The sequence below is a fragment of the Phaethon aethereus genome (assembly GCF_964289735.1).
Source record: "Phaethon aethereus genome assembly, chromosome: 1".
NCBI classification, from domain to species: domain Eukaryota; kingdom Metazoa; phylum Chordata; class Aves; order Phaethontiformes; family Phaethontidae; genus Phaethon; species Phaethon aethereus.
The window spans coordinates 56,397,143-56,419,895 of NC_138575.1; the positions used below are offsets into that span (position 1 = coordinate 56,397,143).

The 22,753-nt window shown below is 39.5% G+C and overlaps 1 protein-coding gene across 1 annotated transcript in view; it reads right to left on the reverse strand.

Moving 5' to 3' along the window:
- Nucleotides 1–859: 859 nt before the first annotated feature.
- Nucleotides 860–22,753, reverse strand: part of GUCY2C (guanylate cyclase 2C) — a gene marked incomplete at both ends in the record, with an annotated part of 46,527 nt that continues 24,633 nt past the window's right edge. Inside the window, 14 exons of the mRNA XM_082014443.1 lie at nt 860–1,034; nt 2,588–2,664; nt 3,290–3,384; nt 4,145–4,243; nt 5,187–5,361; nt 5,753–5,945; nt 7,330–7,488; nt 9,106–9,197; nt 9,937–10,025; nt 13,677–13,814; nt 15,617–15,749; nt 19,876–19,962; nt 21,220–21,324; nt 22,265–22,336. Coding sequence (XP_081870569.1) covers nt 860–1,034; nt 2,588–2,664; nt 3,290–3,384; nt 4,145–4,243; nt 5,187–5,361; nt 5,753–5,945; nt 7,330–7,488; nt 9,106–9,197; nt 9,937–10,025; nt 13,677–13,814; nt 15,617–15,749; nt 19,876–19,962; nt 21,220–21,324; nt 22,265–22,336 — 1,689 coding nt within the window. The remainder of the gene's footprint in view (nt 1,035–2,587; nt 2,665–3,289; nt 3,385–4,144; nt 4,244–5,186; nt 5,362–5,752; nt 5,946–7,329; nt 7,489–9,105; nt 9,198–9,936; nt 10,026–13,676; nt 13,815–15,616; nt 15,750–19,875; nt 19,963–21,219; nt 21,325–22,264; nt 22,337–22,753) is intronic.

The following is a 22,753-nucleotide window of genomic DNA, read 5'->3' on the forward strand; positions in this document are numbered from 1 at the left end:
TGTGCTTTGATTGCTTTTTAAAGCTGTTTATAAATGTCATGGTATCAGTTAATGAGCAAGTCATTTCGGTAAAACCTGAGTTCTGCCCGGTTGTGAAACTTCATCCAAAAGTTGAATTGAAAGTTTCTGAGGTTTAAGAAATTCAGATAAGTTTGTTTCCTATATTTCTGTTGCACTTCTGGTTTGGGGACAGAAACAGAAGTGGAGAAAAGATATGAAAGTGTCTGTTTTTGCAATATTTCTAGTTTCATTTTGCAGGCCCAAGAGATTCAGATAAGCTTTAGAAACCATACAGCTTCTGGAGTAATCTCCCAAGGTAAATAACAGAAGTATTGTCTCTCGAACAAAGTCAACTTGATTAAACAAAACGTGAGAAACAGGGGAAAACAACAGAAGAAGCAAAATGGCAACATATCCAGGATTTACCTATGATATGTTTAATGTTATTTTCAAACATGTTACAGCCAATCTTTCTTCAAATAAAAATTATAAATTAAATACAACATTTAAAAATCATTACAAATTAAGGTTTCTCTGTGAATATTTTCAGAAGTGGATTATTGAACAGGTTGTCACATTTAAAAAACTAACCAAAACAAAGAAAACACTATTTTCCAGACGCAAGTGCAGATATTTTCATTTACCTCAAATCAGGCTGCATGTGTCCTACTGAAGTCATCCAACAATTTTGACATCACAGTGAAGAGAGGTTTGATTTACTGATAGCAGGTAGGACGTAGAAAGGATGCTTGAAAAAGTATTTTCTTTCTCCTCTAGCTGAGAACAGAAGGCTCCAGCCTTCACATGAAGTACTCCAGAGAGCTGCTGCAGCTTTCTGAGTCATACTAGACATCCAGTTTTAAAGATATGTGGCAGAATTCTCTGTGCTGGCCAGGTGCAGATATTCCAGGGTACCTGATCGGTAGCTAGCCACCCGTGAAAGCTCCCGTGTCTTGAACCCTTCATTTTCCCTTTTCTTAAGAATATTTGTTATCATCTCTGCTAAGTCATCTTGTAACCGCTGCTGATTCTCCCTGAAAACAACAGGATGGAAACAAAAAATGCAGTGATTCACATGTTTTAAGTGATCCCCAGATAGTGGTTTTTAAACATTTCTATCCTATGTTTATCTTCATGACATTCACACACTACTGATAGAAAGTGTGGGCAGAACCAAATTCAGGTTCTGGATTTGGGAATAGAGTTCAGAATTTACATGTGGTTTTTCCAGATAGTATGGCTCACTGTCTCTGCACAGGAGGTCTGTAGCTGTGTCATTACCAACCTTAAAAAAAAAATTCAGTGTCATTTGCATGAAAAGGAAGGCATGAATTGGATTAACTCAACTCAAAATAGATTCTAGCTCTCAACACCATTACTGGTACCAGCACTTCCACGATTCAACTTCAGGCGGCCTTCATAACCAGGTTGCCACTTTTTCATAAATTTCTGCAGTGTGTCTGGCTTTTGCTGGAGTACCCCACATATAACAATTTTAAGGGGCAATTTTATCAGTCACAGCCTATATGAGGAAGCAAAGACAACGACACCACTGACCACAGTAATCCAGATCAAGAGGTACTTTCAATAGTTGAATTCCAGAAGAACTGACAGTTTAATAATTGTGATAGTCTCAAATGATCATATTAATTCAAAAAAGGAGTTATGAGTTTAGACAAGAGTAATTACCTGCTCTGCCCAGAGACAACTTGTACTATATATAATTGCTTCAAGTTGTACTGAAACACTGTCATTTCAAAGCAAATTCCCACTTAGTAAAGAGCCACTGTACACAGGAGTTCAGAGCAGAAAGTGAGGAACTTCCACATTTAGTGAACTTGCAGGAAATAATGCAGTACTCGTATGCAAAATACACATTAAATAAATGCAACCAGTTATTCTCACTTCAATTTTACATAGTTTCTCAAAAACAGCACTTGCACTATATCTGTATTTTATTCAATACTAATGCAAAATGATAGCTCAGTTCCAAGACATCAACCTCGTATTTTTTTCTTGGTGACTTATCTCTTATGTATTAGAAAGTAAGCTTTTGTTCAATTTTTAAAGGCTTTATGCCTGTGCAATGCTACAGTAACTTTGTCTGTCTCTTCTAGCAGAATACTGCTCAAAATCCTCAAGTTTCATTCCTCCTACAAATTCCTCCACAAGATCTCACAGGCATAACAAGGTATTACAGAGAGCTGCACATTCAGTTGCAGTTATCCTCTCACTGTACTGTCACACACAGGTGCCATTAGGACTAAAGTTTTGGGAATATTAATGTTTTTCATTTTTCTGTCCATCTCTTGCACTTACTACATCAGCAACTTGTCCTTTAAGTCGTATTTCCCTTCCAAGGAAATGAACCTGCTAAGCTCTTATATATACAAATAACCTTCAGCACACATAGTCCCGTGTCATGAATATTTACACACGTTTATGTGCACATACATTGTTAAGCCTCTAACTACTGAAGGCAAGTCTAGCGGTATAAAAAACCCACAAGTGCCAGGGAGAAACAGTGAAGGCTAAAGACAAAGACTGGGAATTTCTCATCCCTTTTTCACATATAAGACTATCTTACGCAGAAGGAGGTGTTGGGAGATTGTATTTCTTGTCCTCAGTACCCGTCAACCAGTAGGTAATCTCTGTTCCTCTGCCCTAAATATGTATGACAAAGAAGAGAAAGCACAATTTAGGGATTAGAATGCAATTTCCCATAGTTACTTTACTTAAATAATACTGTATTGCACATTGGTGTGTGTGCTTGTTTTCAGTAACTGATGCTCACAGCAAAGGATTAAAAATCAGATGTGAGAAGAATAATGGGGGAGATGCAGCTGCACACCCACTCCCTTGTTGCATGACCTGAAACACACACCACGGGAGAGGTGAGCTGTGCTGCCTGCCATCAGCTCCCAAGTACAGACATCTGCCAGGTATAATAGACTGAAAAAAATGGATTGGTAGATAGACAGTCAGATATTGGAGCATGAGCAAATTAACAATAGATTCAGCTTCCCTTCCGTCAGATTAATTCACTCCACAATTTTCTGTTACAAATGGTATGCTTCATTTATTCGCCACATCTTTATGTTGGTTTAATTTATGACTTAGGGAGCTCTTCATTGCCTGCATTGTCTTTATAGAAGTGTCTTCAACCACTAGAGACTGCGATACCAATTGATCCCCAGCTGTTAATTAAGTTGCAGGGTACTCTCAGCTATGTAATAATTTTATACTATCCCTCTTCTCTGTGTTCACGCATGTGCATGGTAAAGGTTACCTTCAAGTACGTTTCCCCTCTCACTTCATACTGGAATCGGCAGTCTGTTCTTTTCAGGATGTTAATAGTGGAACCACTTACATGAATCCTTAAAGCTTGAAAATAAAGACACAATGAAAGCTCAATCTGGAAGTGTACCACATAATCATATTAAGTATGTGTGAAAGCTGGTGCTATAGCAGAAGCTCCTCCAATTATTATCAACATAAATTCTGAGAGTCAAATTAATGAGAATCAAATACACTGCTGTACAAAAAATCTGACTCCACTACACAGCATTGTATCTAGGAAGGAATAGCTGGTACAGCCATTGATCTGAAATACAGGTGACTGTGGTATCTGCAGTATTTAGGTGCCAAAAGGGAAAAGAATAATTGGGAGTGTCCTATACAGAGAATAGTCATGTGAAGACATTGGGCAGAAGGAAGACAAACTGGCTCTTGGCACAGTTCCCTAATGGTGAAGTTGAAGACATAATTGCTTCAACTTAAAATATACCGTCAGCATATTTACACAACAGAGCTGTAATACAATCCTAGGTCAAACTAAAATCTCCCATTCATAGAGTAAAATTAAATCCCGGACACATAAGTATCACATCTTCCAGAGGAACTCAGCCAGCGAACCAGCCTACATACTCCCCGTTACCAGCACTGAAGCGTGAACAAGGAACAATTCTTTGTTGCCCAGCAGGACAGTGAAACAATTGGTAATCAAAACAAATAGGGCTTCTTAATCTTTAAAACTTCTGCGAGCTGATAATAAGTTGTTCTCAGTTGAAAACAGACACTTCAGTCACAAACTAACCAATAACCTTTGGTCCTGTCACACTGACAGCTAAAATTAAATCCTTACGCAAGCCTGTGGATTCCATCCGCGAAGCTGTGTTCACTGTATCTCCAAACAAACAGTAACGAGGCATTTTTATTCCAACCACACCAGCCGCACATGGACCTAGAAATGGAATGCAGAGAATGAAAAAAAGGTGGATCAAGACACTATTTGGTTGGAAGGTGTCTTGCTGTTGCAGAGCAGTGCGGTACCTGCTGAAGCTCTGCATTCCTCACCAATGACAATACCTTGTACCTCACTTCCCAAAGTACTCCCTTCCACTCCAAACCAAGCCTAGATCTGTTCATCTTGCATAATCCAATAAGAGCATAAAAAGGATATGGCTGCACAGTGTTAACCGTATTTAAACACAATTTTTGTGCAGAAAAAAATACAGTTACTAAATGTCATGTTTGGAAGCAAGAGGAAACGAAAATGAGCCTCATTATGGAGGGGTGCATAGTGGTGCCTCAAAGGGTTTCCCAGTGCCTCAGTCACTTTCACAGATATGCTCCTCCTCTGGCAGCTGGTGTTCAGGTGGTTGTTGAAACAAACAAAAATGCAAAGACAGAATTTCTCAAAGTACTTGGGATCTATCTGCTTGAGCTATCTACAGATTCCCTTTGAGAAAAAATATTTTTATGGGTTAATTAAAACATTAATTCCCACATAGGCGTGTGAGAACTTTTGCCTCCAAAAGCAGAAAATACAGGCCTGCATTTTGTGGCTAGACAAGCATATCTGGCCATGGCTGATCTCTGCTTTGGTTGGGAAGGAATGATCTGCGAAGGCTTTTTGGTACAACAGGCTTAATCACACCAGGAAAAATGGCAATTGCTACTGACTTAAGCTATGAATGAACGGGTATGGGCTATTTCACTACAGGGGAGCAAGCCAGTGGCTTATTTACTTCTATTGCTCTTCCTCTAGGTACATTGTTTTCAACCTGATTCTTCATGAGGAGAGCAGTTGCTTATGATGTACTACCAGATCTTCTATGGATGTCTGTTCTGTTCAAAAACAAGGCAACAACGTTGTCATTGTTTTGTTTAGCCCTACTGTGTACCAGAGTGAATTCCAATGCGAATCCAAACAGGCAGACGCGGCAGATGTCTCAGTTCAAAAGATCCCATAAAGCTGAGGATGTCCAGAGCCATCATGGAGATGTCTACCGCGTGCCGGTTGCCATTCCTTTTTGGTAAGCCACTCACCACCATGTAAGCATCACCAATGGTCTCCACCTGTGGAAACAAAATTTGAACTCCCTACCTTCAGGCATAGCAAAATACATATTTAGTTAAAAGCAGAAAGGTTTTATCAGATCCTCTTGTTCGTGAGCAAACATTTCTTTGCTAGACAGCAGGATTGATTAGTTTAAGGTAGCTGACACCTTTTTTGTATATGAATGTTTACAACTGTACCCAGGACTCCAGTTAATGAATCTGTAATCAGCTGGTGTAGAAAATTTGGTACAAGCAGGCACACTGAAAGCATATTGAAATGAGGTAATCTTGACCTGTTTTCCTCTTTTTTGTCTTTGCTTAAAAGGCAGATTCCCAAATCCACCACATCATCCATTTTGATTTACGTGTCCCCTGGTTTTTAACTGAGCAAAACTGCAGAGCTAATCACCTTGTAAACATCATGATGGTCAAGAATGTGGTCAAAGTTCTTGTAGATATCATTCAGCATATCTACCACCTCCATAGGGGTGCTGTATTTGCAGAGTGTGGTGAAGCCAACAATGTCACTGAAGTAGATAGTGACTTCTTCAAATAGCTCTGGCTCTACCAGGCCAGTCTCCTTCAAAGATTTTACTACTGGCCTGTGGAAATAGAGAAGGCAGGAAGACAGATGAGTAGTCTGTGTTTAATATTAAAGGTATTTTTTCATGCAACCCAATCATATCATTGCTTTCTGTGTAGGAAACATCTAATAGTTTGCTGAAAACTGCCACTGTAATCACATTTTAGATGCCCATAATGCCTTTCAGCCAGGGACCTCAAAGCACTTACTACTGTTAATTAAGGCACTACAGCCTTACAAAATCCAAATGTGTTATAGCCATGAGGAAACTGAGGCACAGGAAACTGAGCTTCTTGGATAAGGTCAGAAATGGGGATATTGAGTCAACTTTAAAACTGAAATTCTGAAACTTCTACATTCCATGCACACAGTAGGTAAGAACAGACATATTTTTCTGTTTCCCCAGCACAGAACTAATTTCATCCTGATAGTTACCTCACCTCATCCTGAGTTCAGGTGAGATATCATAGTCTGATAATTTTATGGAAGAAAAATTCAATACCATGACAGCCAGTATCTATTCAGAGGGACCTTAATTTTCTTGCATTTCTAAATCCAGGAAAAAAACTGTTCCTAGTGGAGATATTAGAAGAGAATAACAGAAAGAGACCCAGAAAATTACAGCTGTTGTACAATGCTGCGTTCCATCTGCAATGAGACAATAATAGAGTGGTAGGAACAACAAAGAGTGGAAAGAAAAGTGGATTCCTTGTCACACAGTTGACACAGCCAGATCATTTCAAATTTTCCACAAAACTGGATTGAACAGATACCTTTTTTTAAAGATGAGTTATAAAATCAATACCCTGACTACTTAAGTACTCCTGAAACTAGTAATGACATACCAGGATAGTTTTACTATTCCAAATGTATGCAATACCAAAATTACTGGTATTACCAATATTATAGTATCAATAATAATAGTCCTATACCATACCCTGAAGCATCCATCTAGCCCAGTTTGGCCCAGTATGGCCCAGCCTACCTCAGCCCCTCTGTTGCATTGCTAAACCCCAGCCTGAAGTTAGACTGCACTCCTGCTCTCCAGCTGGAGACAGTCCTTCTACCTAGCAAGGTGCTGGAGCAGAACAGAGCTCTGTGATGTGGGATCACTGTAGATCTATATGTTCCCAGGAAGGCAGTGAAAAAGAGGTTTGTGCTGGAAAGGGAGATCCTGTGCATGAAGAGAGGTTGAGGAAGATAATGGGTCCCAGTACCATCTTGGCATGAAATTCCACCATAGGATGGAGACCCTAGGGACAGCTGCTGCTTCTTTCTTCCCTAGCAGGATCAGATTAGAGAGGGGGGAGATAGAAGACTAATATTAATCCCAACGCCCACTCTCCAAGAATCAGTTGATATACGTAAATAAAATGCCAGTGAAAATCCTCCTGGCCAGTTACCTTGGAAGTAACATGAAATTAAGCCTGTCTGCTCTGTCTCGCTCTGCTTTGTATAGCTCTGTCCTTTCCTCCACCAGGTGCTCCAGGTTCCGGGAATACAGCTGTAGACGCCGGATCAGGGTATCCATGTAGCTTTCATTGGTCTGGCCATGGTAGTTACTGCGAACAACAGAAATCAGGAGCCAACAAGAAAGATTGATGGAAGCACATTGTTGAGAGAAGCAAAAAAGAGGCAAAAAGGAGCAACGGAAAATCTTTCCAATGTTTGACTTCCATGTAGGTAGAATACAAAGTACCTCAAGTGCATCATTCTTTTTCTTGCTTGTAGGGCTTATGTATATGAATTGAGAGTCTGTGATCCACTCTTGTCACTTGGAGCTGGTAATTCTTAAAGCACCCTTAAATCACTTAGCCCTGCTAATATTGTCAGCTCCAGGTTACCTTGGGTAATCCATGAACATTTGTTTGTAAAAAGCGAATGACAAGCTCAAATCCTGAGAGGAAGTTAAAGATAGTAAGTATAAAATTGCATATAATGTTTAGACGGGGACTTCAGCCAGAAAGATTAAAACAATTTGGGGCTGCCTGCATACAAGACAGAATAATTCAATGGAAAATTAGCAGCCCCTGGGCTAATCGTGCTCACAAGACCCTGCAGACTCCAGCCTACTAACTCCTGGAAGCAGAAGTGTGGTGACACGAGCCACTCATAACCCCTGTTTGTCTGGGCAGCCTGCACTTGCCAAAGCAGTCTGAAAGTAGATGGGGCCAGGCTGGAAGAGTCAGATTAGTATTGTACAGGACTTTAAAACCACTGTTACTTTAAACAAATCTTTATGTCAGGGATGCACCATCTTAGACCCTCCCATGAGGAGAACACCATGTTGCATGTGGCAAGAGGCCACCTCTTTGCTTTTGTAGGATGGAGGCTTAGGAGCTGAACCAAGATGTCTTTCCGTTCAGCTGCAGTAAGATTATTCAATTGATACATTCAGTTATGCATAGTGCAGTTGTCCTTCTGCTCATGTAAAATGAAAAATTATTATGTAAGTACTGTTGGGGTTTGTTGAAGAGGAGAGATTTAAAAACTGGGAAGCAATTTCCCAAGGGAAGTGATGAAAAGTTCACTGTTTGGACATAGAAATAATTAATTCAGACTAAACTCTGTAGGAAAAATGCAGCACTGGCCAGGTGAAAGGCCTGTATAAACCCACAGGGTTTATCCAGCTATGGCCCTTATTATCCCACAACTTTATAACAACAAAACCCTGTAATTAATACTTCTGGTGAGTTACAATCCAACACTTCTAGTCAGCTTAATTTGGGACCATTCAAACTCATTTATGGCACAACCCAGCTCATCCAAACTTTCAAATCATCCTCCAAACATTTATGTGCACTCATTTCCCGAAACTTTGACGACATGAGTCACCATCCAACTCTTGACTAGAGACAGGGGGTGAATTACTTGAATGGTTTAACTCTCTAATTATCCAGCTTACTACTTTCACAATGTACCAATTTGAGGTATGGTGATTGTCTTACCCTCACTCAGCTAATACATACATAGATGCTCATGTGCATACATTTACGTATACACATGCACGTGCTCACCTACTTTTCTGCCAAAGAATAAAAGAGGATCTAAATGAAGACACTCAGTTTTTCCACTGACTGAATCATAATCACATCAGCTTACATACTTAACAATATTAGTTTTCTAACACTTAGGAGGAGTTTGGACCATCTTGAAAGAACAGAGCCCCTGCTGCTCACCTGAATATTTTAGCCAGAGTACTCTCAATTTTCTTAAAGTCAGGCCTCTTCTCTGGATCTTCCTCCCAGCAGCTCTTCACTAGTGTATACACCTTCAAACAAAAATTTAAGGAAAGTCCATCTGAGTAATGGATATAGAAGGATAATGATGCTAAACAGGACTAGTTCATTAGGGAATTTCCGGTTACTCTTGACCAGCAACATATTAAAATGTGTGACTAGCTGTTTTGAATCTATGGTTAGGACACTCATTGCAGGCACCTTAAACTTAACTCTGTGGTGACTAGTGACATGATCTTAACTTGAATTTTCAATACATAAATTAAAGGCAAGTAAATGATCCAGTCTTGCAGCTGGTGCCAGATACCGTTATCGACATGGATGTAAATGCTGTGGTAATTCCATTGGTATTTCCAATATTCTGAGTTTGGGATTTTTGTGAAACTGGTGATTTAGCCAGAAAGAATGAGATTCATTGCTGAATATGTTATGTCTGTGATACAGACATTTTCAGCTGAACAAGAAGCCTTAGGGTCTATATAGTCAGTGGAGAGAGGTATATTTGAGGTGTGATTCATCCCATCTTAAAGATGTTTAAAATCGGTCAGAAGAGTGGCACCATGTAAGCATCCGTTTCTTTCTAGTGAAATAATTTTCATGAGTTGTATTTCATTTCACTGGTAACAGCTACAGAATGCTGTTTTTTCCCATGAGGTTAGGGCATTTGGCATAAAATGTGCATAGCTTTCATCCTCCCATGATCATGAGCTCTAATTTGGCCAGGACTTCCACCCTTCACCCAGAAAATGGCTTAGTTAATTATTAGCTTACTTCCATCTCTCTTTCTCCCACTGTTTCCAAGGACAGGTCTGGTCGGAAAGGCTTCACTCCTTTGCTGCTCTCCACTCTGTAAAGTTTCTCTAACACAGGAAAAAGATGGAAAGTTTTAAACAAAAAAACATAAGGACATTCCTTGTGGATAACATCCTATGATGTTATGAGTTAGTGTACAAACAGAAGCCTTGAAGACAGTTCCCTCATTTTGATGTGCATTTCAACTTTGGAGCTTTTCTAAATGTATGGCACAGGATCAAAACAGGCTGGCTTGAAGGCCCCTGAAAGCAAAATGAACAGGAATGTACATGAGTATTTATTGGTCACGGTAGACATGGTTATGGCATCTTCCCAAATGAACATTAGGCATTATTAGTGTGCCTCTCAGCATGAAGTACAGCTGCAGTAAAAAACAATCTGAAAAGCCCATTGCGACTTGATCAGGAGTGTGGTGATACACAACTCTCATCAGAGCAGTTCAAATCATCCTGCAGATGCTCAGCTTCCTTGAAACTAGATTATTACTGCATACGGTTTAAAAACATTGCATTTGTTAGCTCATTTGTACTCTTATTCATTAAATCTGTTCTATGAAAGTTATTCAGATTCTGAACATATCAAATGCAGGCTGTGTTTGCACAACCCGATTTAAGCACAGTAAGTGAGAACTAAAGCAAAAAATATCTCTCTCTGTCCTTCTCCTCCAGACCTCAAGAGTTCCGGAGGGAGGGAGTTAAAAAAGAGAAGCAATTTTTCACCTCTGAGGGAAAGAAAGAGAAACTGAAAGAGATCCATGAACACATGTGAAACACGTTTATTAATAATGTCTGATTATATTTGGGAGAAAATTTTACTGAAGAAAGCATATAATGAGATGAGGAAGGTGTGTAATCGTGACAGTATGTGCAAGTCTAGAGCAGCTAGGGATGCCTAAGCATGCCCAGCATGCATGATCACCCTAAAAAGATGCAGTAGTTTCCAGCTTTGTGGTACAGAAATTACAGACTAGTGAAGGAGCAGGAGACTTCAGTCTCCCAAATGCTATGGAGTGGAGAGACTGCTAAGAAGTCTTCTGTGACACAAGAGACACAAGAATCGATGTAAGCCTCATGTGTGCAAGAGGAATGTGTTGGATCTCCATGCTATGCACAACCTGAGAGTGGAAAAATAGCAACTACTAGCAGCAGTGCAATTATCCAGTGCCAGAAAATAGTGGAACAAGGAGGCAGCTTGAACTGAGCATTGGTACATGACAAAATTTCACAGATTGAGCAGTGAATGAGGTGTTTCTGCAGAAGAGTGGAGCAACCAGCCAGCCTTTACAGCTGTCTCAGAGAAGTCAGTGAAGATGGCTATGACCTAGTTGCTTCTGTACATTAGAAATCCTGTTCTGTATGCCCGTTGTCTTTGTGGGACTTCCTTTCTCTCATTAGTAGCAATATTATTGTATGTTAAGTTCATTGATACATATTTGCAGGTTGATAAAATCAGCTCACTGAGAACCTGGAAGTTTGAGTTTAATTTTCCTAAGTCTGTGGATGGAGGCTAAGTACATGTTTTTTTAAACAACTCTTTTAACATCTGAACATAGTCCTTGCTGCTGCCAATGAAATCCTGGAGAAGCCATTTTATCAATTGTCCTGAAATATCAGTATTATGTCTTCTAACTTGCAGAGATTAACTTCCGATAGCTTAGCCGTTGACAGACTTTCTGCAGGAGACTTAAAAAACAAATTAATCTAACATGCAATGGGGACATTTCTTTACCCATTAATATTGACTGTAATTTGATATTCTTTTCCCTCTTTTTATCTTAGATATCTGTAAACTAATGGTAGCCCCAAGTTTGAGCTACTGTCATCCAAAGTTAGATGACGCCAAAACCAAAATTCAAAGGTGTTTGAATAGGTATGGTCCACCCTCTTGCTGCCTCATCTTGGCTAATGAATGAATCCAGACATTTAAATGGGGAGCCACTTCAGCAATATATAATAACACTCATTCTTTTCTGTTACACAAAATTTGATGAATTGCTGAAACTACACTGAACACATTTACTCAAATTGCATAATCAAAACTAAAGAATAATACAGAAGCCATTAGATCAGCAATATATATCTTAGACATCTACTAACATTTTTAAGAAAAAAGCTTTGGGGAGAAAACAATCTCCTCACTGAATGCAAAACTTAAAACTTCAATCGAAGTTTACAAAGCAGAATTTTTTTAAGTTACCCTGAATCCAGACTTACCAAACCGGCTTCAGACCCAGCAAGTTTATTGCTGTCTTACTAAACATGCTGATATATGTGACCACCTCCAGCAACAGCACCTAGAGGTGCTAAAAATTCTTCCAGTTTGATGGATTAACCTAATGTTATTTGAAAGGGACAGCCTTTCTAAAATGACAAAATGCAGTGTTAAGAAACAGGTCAAACTTAAAACAAGGAACCAGATTGTGACTATGACAGCCAGGATCAAACACAGAGCAGTGAGGATGCCACCACATCTCAGAACAGCCCAGAAACACTGTCTGAGGCTAACTTAATAACCATTAGCATAACACAGAAAGGCTGTAACTGCTGAACGGTTAAAAGAATGTAGTTCGCTATGGATTTGCTTTGCAAGTCAAAATGAGCAAGGAAGAGCATTGCTCTTACCATTCTCCATCTATTTTAGCGATATTTGTAACATCCTTGCATTCATGAGGATTGTACCTGCCTCTTTCCAAGAAAAAGGAATAGAAAGACTTTTATTTTCTCTACCTATCTTAAGCATGGAGTTCTGAAGAGTTTGCTTGAAGGGGAACAGGCATTTCTAATCTCTTCTAGGTCTACATTTATATTAAAGAGTTGGTGATGTGAAATACTGTGTTTCCCCAAATATGAACATAGATTTGTGATAATGTAGGATGATGAACATGCCCCAGAAGTTATTTTCAAATGTAACTCAGGAAAAGAGCTATTAGGCTGTCCAGCTGCGGCTTTAGATGTTTTAACAAATGTGAGGCGGGTCTATCAGAATGACTCAGAGGTAAAGGCAATGTCTAAACTTGTTGTTGGCAACTGCACTAGGAAAACCCCGAACCCACACATGCTTTTATGTCATTTCTAATATATAATAATGCCTGGATTCTGGGAACTGGGATTGACTGGGCTGTTAGCCAGTCAAAGGCAATATCACAAAATGCACAAAATAGGGTTTAATGGATGCACTACAGGAGGAGATGCTTTTTCTGACAGAAGTTAAATCACTAAAGTTACTTTTGATAGGCTTGAGTAAAGTCCGAATTGACAGTTTTTAAATGCCAACTGTTCTTGTGTCATGCTGCTGAGTTTTTGTTGATCTGTGTTGACATTACTGATTTACGATGCCTAATAAGAGTGAATTATTATATGTTGTGCACAACTCATAATAGAAAAGCCTTTGTGGCCTTTAAATGTTACAGTAAGTCTGGAAAGCATCGTATAATGTTAACTTCTGTAATGCTGTGGCCAAGGTGAGGAGGGAGGAGAAAGGGCAAGAAAACTCAATGCGAATGTTATTTACAGAAAGACTAAGGACACTTGCCCCCACAGTGAGATCCTTCAAACAGGCTATTCATTCATCACACAGTGAAAGAAGCAGCAGTTCAAGCAGCTATCGAAGACAATGCCTTTCACAAAACGTGGAGAATGGGCCAGCTACAGCTACACCATCCCAGAAGGCTGCAATGGGGGAGAAATTTGTGCATTTACCTTTGTTGTCCCAGCAGTGTCTGGTGTAGAAAGTTTCCCTGCGTAGGATGATTTCTTGGGCAATGATCCCGTAGCTGTACACATCACCCTTCTGAGATACATCAGCATGACGGAGATGCTCAGGAGCTGTCCACAGGTCTGAAGATGCAGATGACAACGGGGAATGAGGTAAAGGGGAAAGGGAGAGAAGTAATGGAAAAAGGGTGATCCTTCACAGAGCATACATTGGCTGTAGTGAGATTTCCTTTAACTCTTTCCATGTCAAACCCAGAGACCACTGGTACTGTTTATTTCCTATTTTAGCATTTTTCTTGAGAAGCTGACATCAATACAGGTTAGATAAAGCTCTGATGTGGTAGTTTTCAATTGTCTGGGATTTGCTGACCCTGCTGTTTTCCACTGTAGATGCAGACCCTCACACCTCCAGAAAAGTTATGGTTATAGGCAATGAACTTGCTTTTCTTCGCTACCTTTTATGAGCTTCTTAGAAATGTATGCGTATAAAACCAAGGAATGCCAGTGCTATAAAAAAAAAAGATCAGCCATAAATTATTGAGCTAGATGTATGGAGGTTGTTATACAAGAAGTCAGATGAGAAGACTGTAATATTTCCCAGCAGCCTTGATATCATGAATCTATTAAAATAATTCTCAAGTGCTTTTGAGCCTGACATAATATTACCTGCTCATAACCACTTTCTTTCTACAGATATTATTAATCTGTATTTCTAGTGCAACAAGCACCATTCTAACTCAAAACCAGAATGCTGCCATGGTATGACAGTTTGTTATGACATGCTGGTGATGTATCATAACAGTGACCTGGACACAGTGATCCTGAAGACAGTGTTACGATATCACGCTACAACATCCAGCCACAATGAGTCTGTAGATCTCTTGTGAAACAGTAAGTTTTCTTCAAGGAAAGAAATCTAGTAACCATAAATTTTGAGGCTGCTTGTCAAAGCATTTATCTTATGAGCAATGAAAGAAGAGAAATACATTACAATGTAATAATATGATTTTAAATATTAATTTCATAAAATGAAGAATGAATAGAGCATTTACATTCACTTCTCATACTCTTTTTTTTGCTCGTATTGACACTCTTGCATGTTTGTGTCTGAATGTAAAAATTTTCTCTCAACCCAGTTGCACAGTTTCTTCTCAGATCGTGTACTACAGTTATGGCACAGTGCTGTGCTTATTATACCCCAAGCTCTACTATACAGATTCAGATGACATAATTTCAGGTGGGCTGGTCTTTTCACTCAAGATCAAATAAGAAGGAAAAGATGAGTAGAAAGGAGTGCTCTATTTTACAGAAATATCATATGAATATGAGATGACTAAAAAAAATTTTTAAAACACTGTTGAAATTATTCCAATCAGATTGAATGCATATTGCTAGATTCCTGTCTAAGGAATGAAAAACATTAAGGTTATCATTGCATATCATTACAGATTTTTTTAAGGATTATCGCAGTCATAACTGTTAATGTTTAGATGTGCTAACATGTGCACCTGATGAATGACATGTGGTACTTAACTAATTTTTCTCTTCACTCAAGTTCAGCATTACTGATGAATAGAGCTGTTTGCATGAAGACCTTGAATGCTGAAAACATTTCTTGTGTCTCAGCCACATGTGAAATCTCTGTTTTCTAAACTATAAGCTGAAAATTCATCTTTCCTTCCCTTCTTACCTACACTGCCTAATTTCTTTCTCTACCTGCTAATAATTATCTTTTATAGTGCTATTTAAGTTAAGACACTGTTTTCAAATATCATTTGTATGATGAAACAAAAAATGAAACAAAATCATATCGTACATTTTGGACTGTGTACAAGATGTAATGAGGTCCTACTGGCCTATGAATATGAGAAAATTCCATTGGGTTGGAAACCATGAAGGAGAGTCCGACTGGGTACTGTTTTTACCTTTCCTTGGAGGCAGAATTGAAGTACAGCCAAAATCAGTGATCTTCACTACCATGCGACTGTCTACTACACAGTTTGTAGATTTGAGTCGACCATGGACTTCAGTTTTGCTTGAGTGCAGGTAAGACATCCCCTGTGGTTGATAATAAAAGAGGAAGAAAGCAAGACTCTGTGAGACACTCAGATGTTACCAGGCTCAACAAGAATGTGAAGTATTAATGTAATATCTGTCCAAGTAATTAAATGGCCTTCATCAGCATGGATATGCATAAATCACAATTCCCTGTCATCGAGGGAAACAAATATTATTTTACAGAGGAGACTTTCCAAGATGACAGGAACAGTCAATGTTAAGAAATGAGGAGATGGATCATTAGAAGGATCATGTCATGAAAGACCATCCTTCCTTTTAGTTAACAAAAGTCTGACATAGCATCTTGGATTTTGATAAGATTAGAACATAATTAAGGAATTAGGAAGATTTATTTCCTCCCACAGAATTTTTTATTTCACTTGCAATAAAAGATTTTTTGGTAAATTTAGTACAGATTTGTTGGAATATTACACAAAAAAAAGTGCTTCCAACTACTACATGTTCATCCAACAGATACCACAGGTGTGAGAGGGATTTCTCTTTATGTCTATATCATCTTTTAAGATTACCATACACCAGAGTCTTCATTCAGAAACATTGCAGCACATCCTCTTCTGCAAAGCAGGGGGCTAAAGCGGTGTCAATGCAGAGAGTGTTAGATGATGCACTAAGGCTTATATAAGGCAGGGGGTCAGATTACACAATCATAAAGGTCTCTTCTGACCTGACTGATTATAGTTTTCTCTGTACTAGTCAATACATATCAGCTCTCTATGAGCTAAACATGGAAGTGGGCACCATGAGGACCGGCCAATGCAGTTTCAACTATATTTCCCAAGATTCAGACTCTTGACTCACAACATACACGGATGTACAAAGGTGTGTAGTTTGACCCTTTTTACTTATCACCTCTGAATTTATCTCATTTAGTCTAAGACACTTGAATATGGTGCAATACATAAGAAGGGGCCAGCACTGAGGCATAGCAGGAAAAGAACATTAGTAAGTGGGCGTAAACTGAAGAAGGGAGTAGGTATGCTAATTTGCACCCTCTTGCTATTATTTATTCTGTTTTATCTCTCTCTTCTGAACTACTTAAGCTCACACCTACTTATAGGCTACTGCTGGTTGTTTTTCTTCCTATAGTCCTCTTTTCGGTATATGAAGCACAATCTATATTCTGTGGAGGCCAGAACAGGTACATCATATCTATTTAGTTTCTTCTCTGAATGGTCTTCCACTTAGAGTCCTATGTGTATAGTTCATCCTCTTGTATGTCAAACTGGTAGATAGACTTTAATCAGGGTTATGTAGCCCCTGTGGTCATGAATACACTGTATGACATGCTGGGTTTTCTCTCCCTTGGTACCCATATTTGGGAACAGACCAGAAAATGCTACAAGAGATCACTAAGACGTAAGCTGAGTTTTGGGCACAGTAGATGTATGTCTGAGACACAAGCAGCCTGCAAGAGATGCAATCCTTGGAGAATGTTGTTGGACTGGTTATCCTGGACCTATCTAGACCATGCCAAAATTTACAGAGACTGTGTGCACACTATATCCAAGGAACACATTTCTTGATTAAGCCGCTTTTATCATGCAGCCCTGATGTTACTATCCAGGATGTTTTGCCTGCTTTTCGTTCTATTTCCTCCAGCTGTGCCTTCTTCCAGCACCTGCTTTCATCAGCCAGGAAATACACTCATTGCTACAGCAGAATTCCTAATCAGTTTCAGCATCAAATGGCAGACAAAGGTAATTTTGATTTCCTTATACCAGTGCTTTCTTGTTAACAATTTCTGGAGGCAGAAGTTCTATAAATGTACCTGATAACATTTTCCTCTTTGCTTCCATCTATCCTATGCACCTCCCTGAAAACACAGAACCTATTAAGAACCCACAATGTGATTTTCAAAATTTATAATGACTTTCAGTGCAGTACTCTTAAATCCTTGTGGCATTCTTGTGACCTCTGCTCTGAAGCTCTGAAGCTTTAGTTCTGACTGAGAACCCTTTTCCTGACACAGTGCAAGAATATTATAATCCCTTGCACAATATCCTGCAGCAGCCCCTTATTTAATAAACAGTGTTGCAACGACAGTGTATGCACTAACAACTGCAAGGCTTGATTACTGCAATTCCTTCTTAGCACACCTTTCATCAGAGCTCTTTGATCACATGTAACCAAATCCGTGTAGCTACAGATGGTGCCATCAGACCTAGAGACAGTAAAGACAGAAAAGAAAAGGGGAAAAAGGGGGGAAAAAAGTAAATGTAGCCAGTTCAGGGCTTCCCTTTTGCTTACCCCACCTCCTCTAATGGACTAGGGGATGCTCTAGGAACAGTCACTGCTTGGCTAGCTGTACCAGGGAATAGAAATGATATAGCCTTCTCTGTTCAGAAACACTGATGCAGCAGCTTCTGTGCCAGATGAAGAGTAGGCAGAGTATGAGGAGTATGGTGTGGAGAGGGAGGAGCATATCAAAATGAAGGCAAAGGAACTGCAGGAGCTAGACATAGGGATTTTAACAGCCTGGAGAGCTGGGGCTGGGCTTGAAAAGGGCAAATGCTAGGATGAGAGGAACTGGAGCTGAAGGGCTATGAAGTGAGTTATGTAAAGCAAGAAGCCATTCAAGTAAAAATAGACAGGGTGCCTGGAGGTTGGGAAGCTGTGGTTTGTGAAAAGCAATGCAAGAAGTTCATGGAAATGTCTAGGTCCCAGAGGCTCCACCACAGCACCAGGTCAAGGAATAGGAGAGGCTGGCAGATCATCCAAATGACAGTAAGTTTCCTGATATTCCTAGGTACATACAAGTTTTTAGGAAGATCTTGTGAACCATCTCTACTAACATGGCTAATAGTGCTCAGGAGTCATTCCACAGAAGAGATGCAGTGCACCGCCAATCCTCAGACTCCACGTTCCGTCCCCATTACCAACGGTGTGGTGAATGACTGGTTGTGAAGTCCTGGTCCCAGTGCAGTCACTGGGCATTTGGTTGCTCCCTTCAGAGAGACTGAGATTTTCTTCTCCTTCTCATAAACAGAGACAGTGCTAATCACTATTTTCTTAGGAAACATCTGAAGGTGAACTGCAAAGGCTTAAAAAATACCCTTTTTTTCAATATGCTATAAGGAGCAAGGGAAAGTCCACTGCTGCTATTTAAAATGAAACTTAATGCTAAATGTTAACTAAACTTGAAAGTCATTAACAAGGCCAACAAACTGTGACAATTTGGATTAAGGGGGCTTTAATAACAAGCAAGATTTTCAATATCTCTTTAGAACAGACAGTGGAGTCATTCATCGTGGAGACCAAATCTGAACTGATGCATGTAGGAAAATGGGAGGACTGTCCAACTGCAAACCAGCCATAGGAAGAGGAGAGCAGTTGAGCACTAGCAAAAAAGCAGAGGTAATTCTCTACATTACCTGCAGAGGTATAATGAATAGTTATACCTGTGAAATATAAAGGCTCCTTAACTACCAGCTAAACAGAGACAAGTATCTAATGTAGACTAGAATTTCCTTTACCATTCATATTGAGTCCTCCTACCACAAGGACCTAAAATGTAAAGATTTGTTGAAAGCTACTGAAAACCAATCTTTGTTTCTGTACAGGATGAATTTCTTTCCTCTCGTACTGCCTGAAGTAGACAGCTCTATTTTCCAGTTTCTCACTCTAGTGAGTGAGAAAATCAGAATGCAAAATAAACAATTTATTTAGAAAAAGTTTATCCTGCCTCCAGATACAAGTTGGAATAATGCCATCATTTTGAAAAACAACAGTATGCCTTTATATGCCTCACTTGAGGCCTGACAGCAGTGTGTTTTGTAGGTCTTGTGACTGCACAGGTCCTACTAATCAGAGTCACTGGTCAACAGATTGTAACCCTCTGATCTTTGGGTCACATTTCTTCGGGGCATACTTTGTTTGTTTGTTTATAAATAGCCCAAAGCCAGCTCTGTTTCCCATTTCCCCCTTAAATTCAAGAGCCACTGTCTCCTCCTACCTCACACACCTATCCCCAGAGGAGGAAAGAGTAGAAAGGCTTACATCCTCTAGGAAGGAAAGCAGAAGACCCTGAGAGCTGCCCTTCTCCAGAGGATTCATTTTGCAAGACAGGACAGGTTGATCACCATTGCACTGTCAGCAGCCCACTTACCTTGGCAATATCGTACATGACGGAGATTTTAAATTCCCAGTCCATGAATGTGCCGTCAGGGTAGGAGATTTTATCATTTAAAACATCCTGTAAAGAGAAGAAAAGAGTGGTTCTAAACTGGATTACACAGGCTTTCAACCAGCGACTATAAGAGTTGTTTTTTATAGGGAGTACATGCACTAGAGCAAGAGTATACTCAGAAAACGGGGAATATGAAATATATTTTAGGTATACAAAGAGCTAGAAAATTGAGGGCTCCAGAAAAGAGGGGGTTGTGTAATTAAAGGTAAATAGTGACTTTGCTTTTAAAGCTGAGTCTTTAATAAAGCCAAAGAGCTGAGACAGAAATGGGCAAGGTGTGCAAGAGGAAGAGAAAGGAATTTCTGTGGCTTGTGCTCACAGTCCATTTCCTACCAGTTTATTCATGGCCTTATAAGTTCAAAGTAGACTATTCCTTTATCTTAAGTGCCAGTTATTTACAGTTCTTCCAGCCCCTATGATTTCCATTGCTAAAAGTAAACCTCCATGAGTATGCCTGTTTACAAGAGAAGAACTAGAGATAGAGCTGTTGTTTTGCTGCCTTGCTGTGAGTTTGTTCCAGAGACCACTGCTACTGATGAGTGCCTTTGTTTGAACTCAGAAACAGAGACAATGTGTGCCTGCAGAAGAGCTGATGCCACCATTACTTCATGATTAGCACTGAAATAATATTGGTAGTAATAAACCATAAGTCTTTCCATAACTCTTGCCAGGCATCAATTTACCATTTCTTTTTATAAACACAGATGAAGGGCTGTTGTCCCTTACAGCACAGGATTTGCCATGTTCCAGCCTCAAACTGTTTGTCCCTTATTAATATGGAATATATTCTTTTGTCTACCCTTTCACACTCTGGGGTCATTGTGGGGTCCACAAGGGCATCAGCAGAGACAAAAGCTACGGCTTGGAAAATAAAGAAAAAGCTATATGCTTTTTATATAGCTTATTATATATTTTTTATATGGCTATATGCTATATACCTATATGCTCCCAGTTAGGGGACACAATACAAATAATGGCTGTTGCTGGTGCCTGGACAGAGCTCTGCCTGTACTTTTCCTTGCTTGCACGTCACCTCATCCTCTGGCTGCTGAGAACAATCAAACTGATGGCAGCTGTGGCAGTACCTGGGGAAGGCTGGAGAGAACCGAGCAAGGAAGGGGGAACTCGGAGTTGGAAACCTGCCACCACTCGCTCAGTCCATGGCTGCTGCATCAGGGCCGGAGACATAGGGGTGGGGATTTTTTTTCTTACTTTTTTACTTTGATAATTCGGGGGTGGAAGGAGACCTGCAAAATTCTTTACCCGCAGAGAACCTCTTTCGCAGTACTCAATCACCCCAAAGATCATGGTATCTATCTTCACAGTGCCATAGAACTTGGTCAGGTTGTAATAATCAATCTGTAGGAGCTAGAGAAAAAACATTGCATCTATTTTTAAAAGCAATCATTGTTAGTACAGAAGCACAGGTCAAGGATACTTGTGTGACCTGGCTTTTTAACTTGGGCCCTGATAAGATGTATGAGTTTCCTTTAAACCCGTGTGTAGGAAAGCACTGAGTGAAGCACTTGAAGATGTTTATCATTCCAGAGCTTTCTGGATTAGGGAGATAAGAGTAGCTGCAGTAGGATACTGCAAGTTAATTCCAGAGCCCACTATAGTCTCCATTATTGCTTCTCTATTCAAACCTCCCAGTTGACCAGAATAGCCATTATGAGTGACAGAATGTTGTGAATCGTTCAGTAAAAGAGCAATTAATAAAAATTTAATGATGCTGCATGATATTTATTTATTTCTTCATTTATATAGATAACTGTATTTTACTTTGAGATATTTTTAGAGCTTCTTGAATTCACAGTATAGCTGTGTTGTGTAAAAAGGAAAACTATTCATTCAAAAAAGATGCCAAATTAATCTCTCATGTTGGAAGAGTCTGTATGCACAAGTCAGCAGACAGTTACTTATATTTAAAGAGCTGTACTTGGCATTCAATAATAAGATTTAACTACAACATTCTACTACTAATGAATTTGCATGATGTGAGCAAAAAGAGTGCACTGCCTTTTAACATCAGCTATAAAAATGTATTTAGCAAGGCCATATGACAGACCATGTATTACTTCATTCATCCTCAGCTTCACTGGCATACAATTCAGGCTCTGAACTGATGATGAGATCACACACACAAAGAGAAAGTTCATCAAGCAATATACTTTGAGGAACTCATTACCCGTCCACCTCATAAACATGCACAAGCATATGGCTGTTGAAGCTGACAGCGGAAAGCAATGACTTCACTCATAGGCTCCATCCCACCCTGCAGTGTCCAGTTGCTACGTGCAACAGTTACCTTGTTCAGTTCTATTTTTTGCTTCTCTGAGAAATTACCATCACTGTTTTTGAGATCCTTTAGGATTACCACCTGAAGAAAAAATAACAATGGGAAAAAAATCATAGGTTTAGTACAAGAGCAATTCATCCTTCTTTTCCAAGAAATGTCCATACAAAGAAATACTTCAGAAACGTCTGCCTACTGCTTTGCTGTTGGAGTGTCAGTTAATCAGCTAATAAGTAACAGAGTTATATTTCCTTCAAAAGATTTACCTGGTAGATAGGAAATAATTAGAACTGTCAATTATGCAAATTTTAACACAAATATATCTCAGTCAGGCAGATAGCTGTGGTGAATGTACAAGAATCGCCATGTAAATTGCCTGTCCTCCCTTAATCCGTTCATCTCCTCGGTACCAAATTGTATCAGATTTCTGGTCCCTCCATTTCTATTTCTGCGCCTCTTGACTAGGCAAGGGGTTCATGGACTCTAATATTTTGCTTCCCA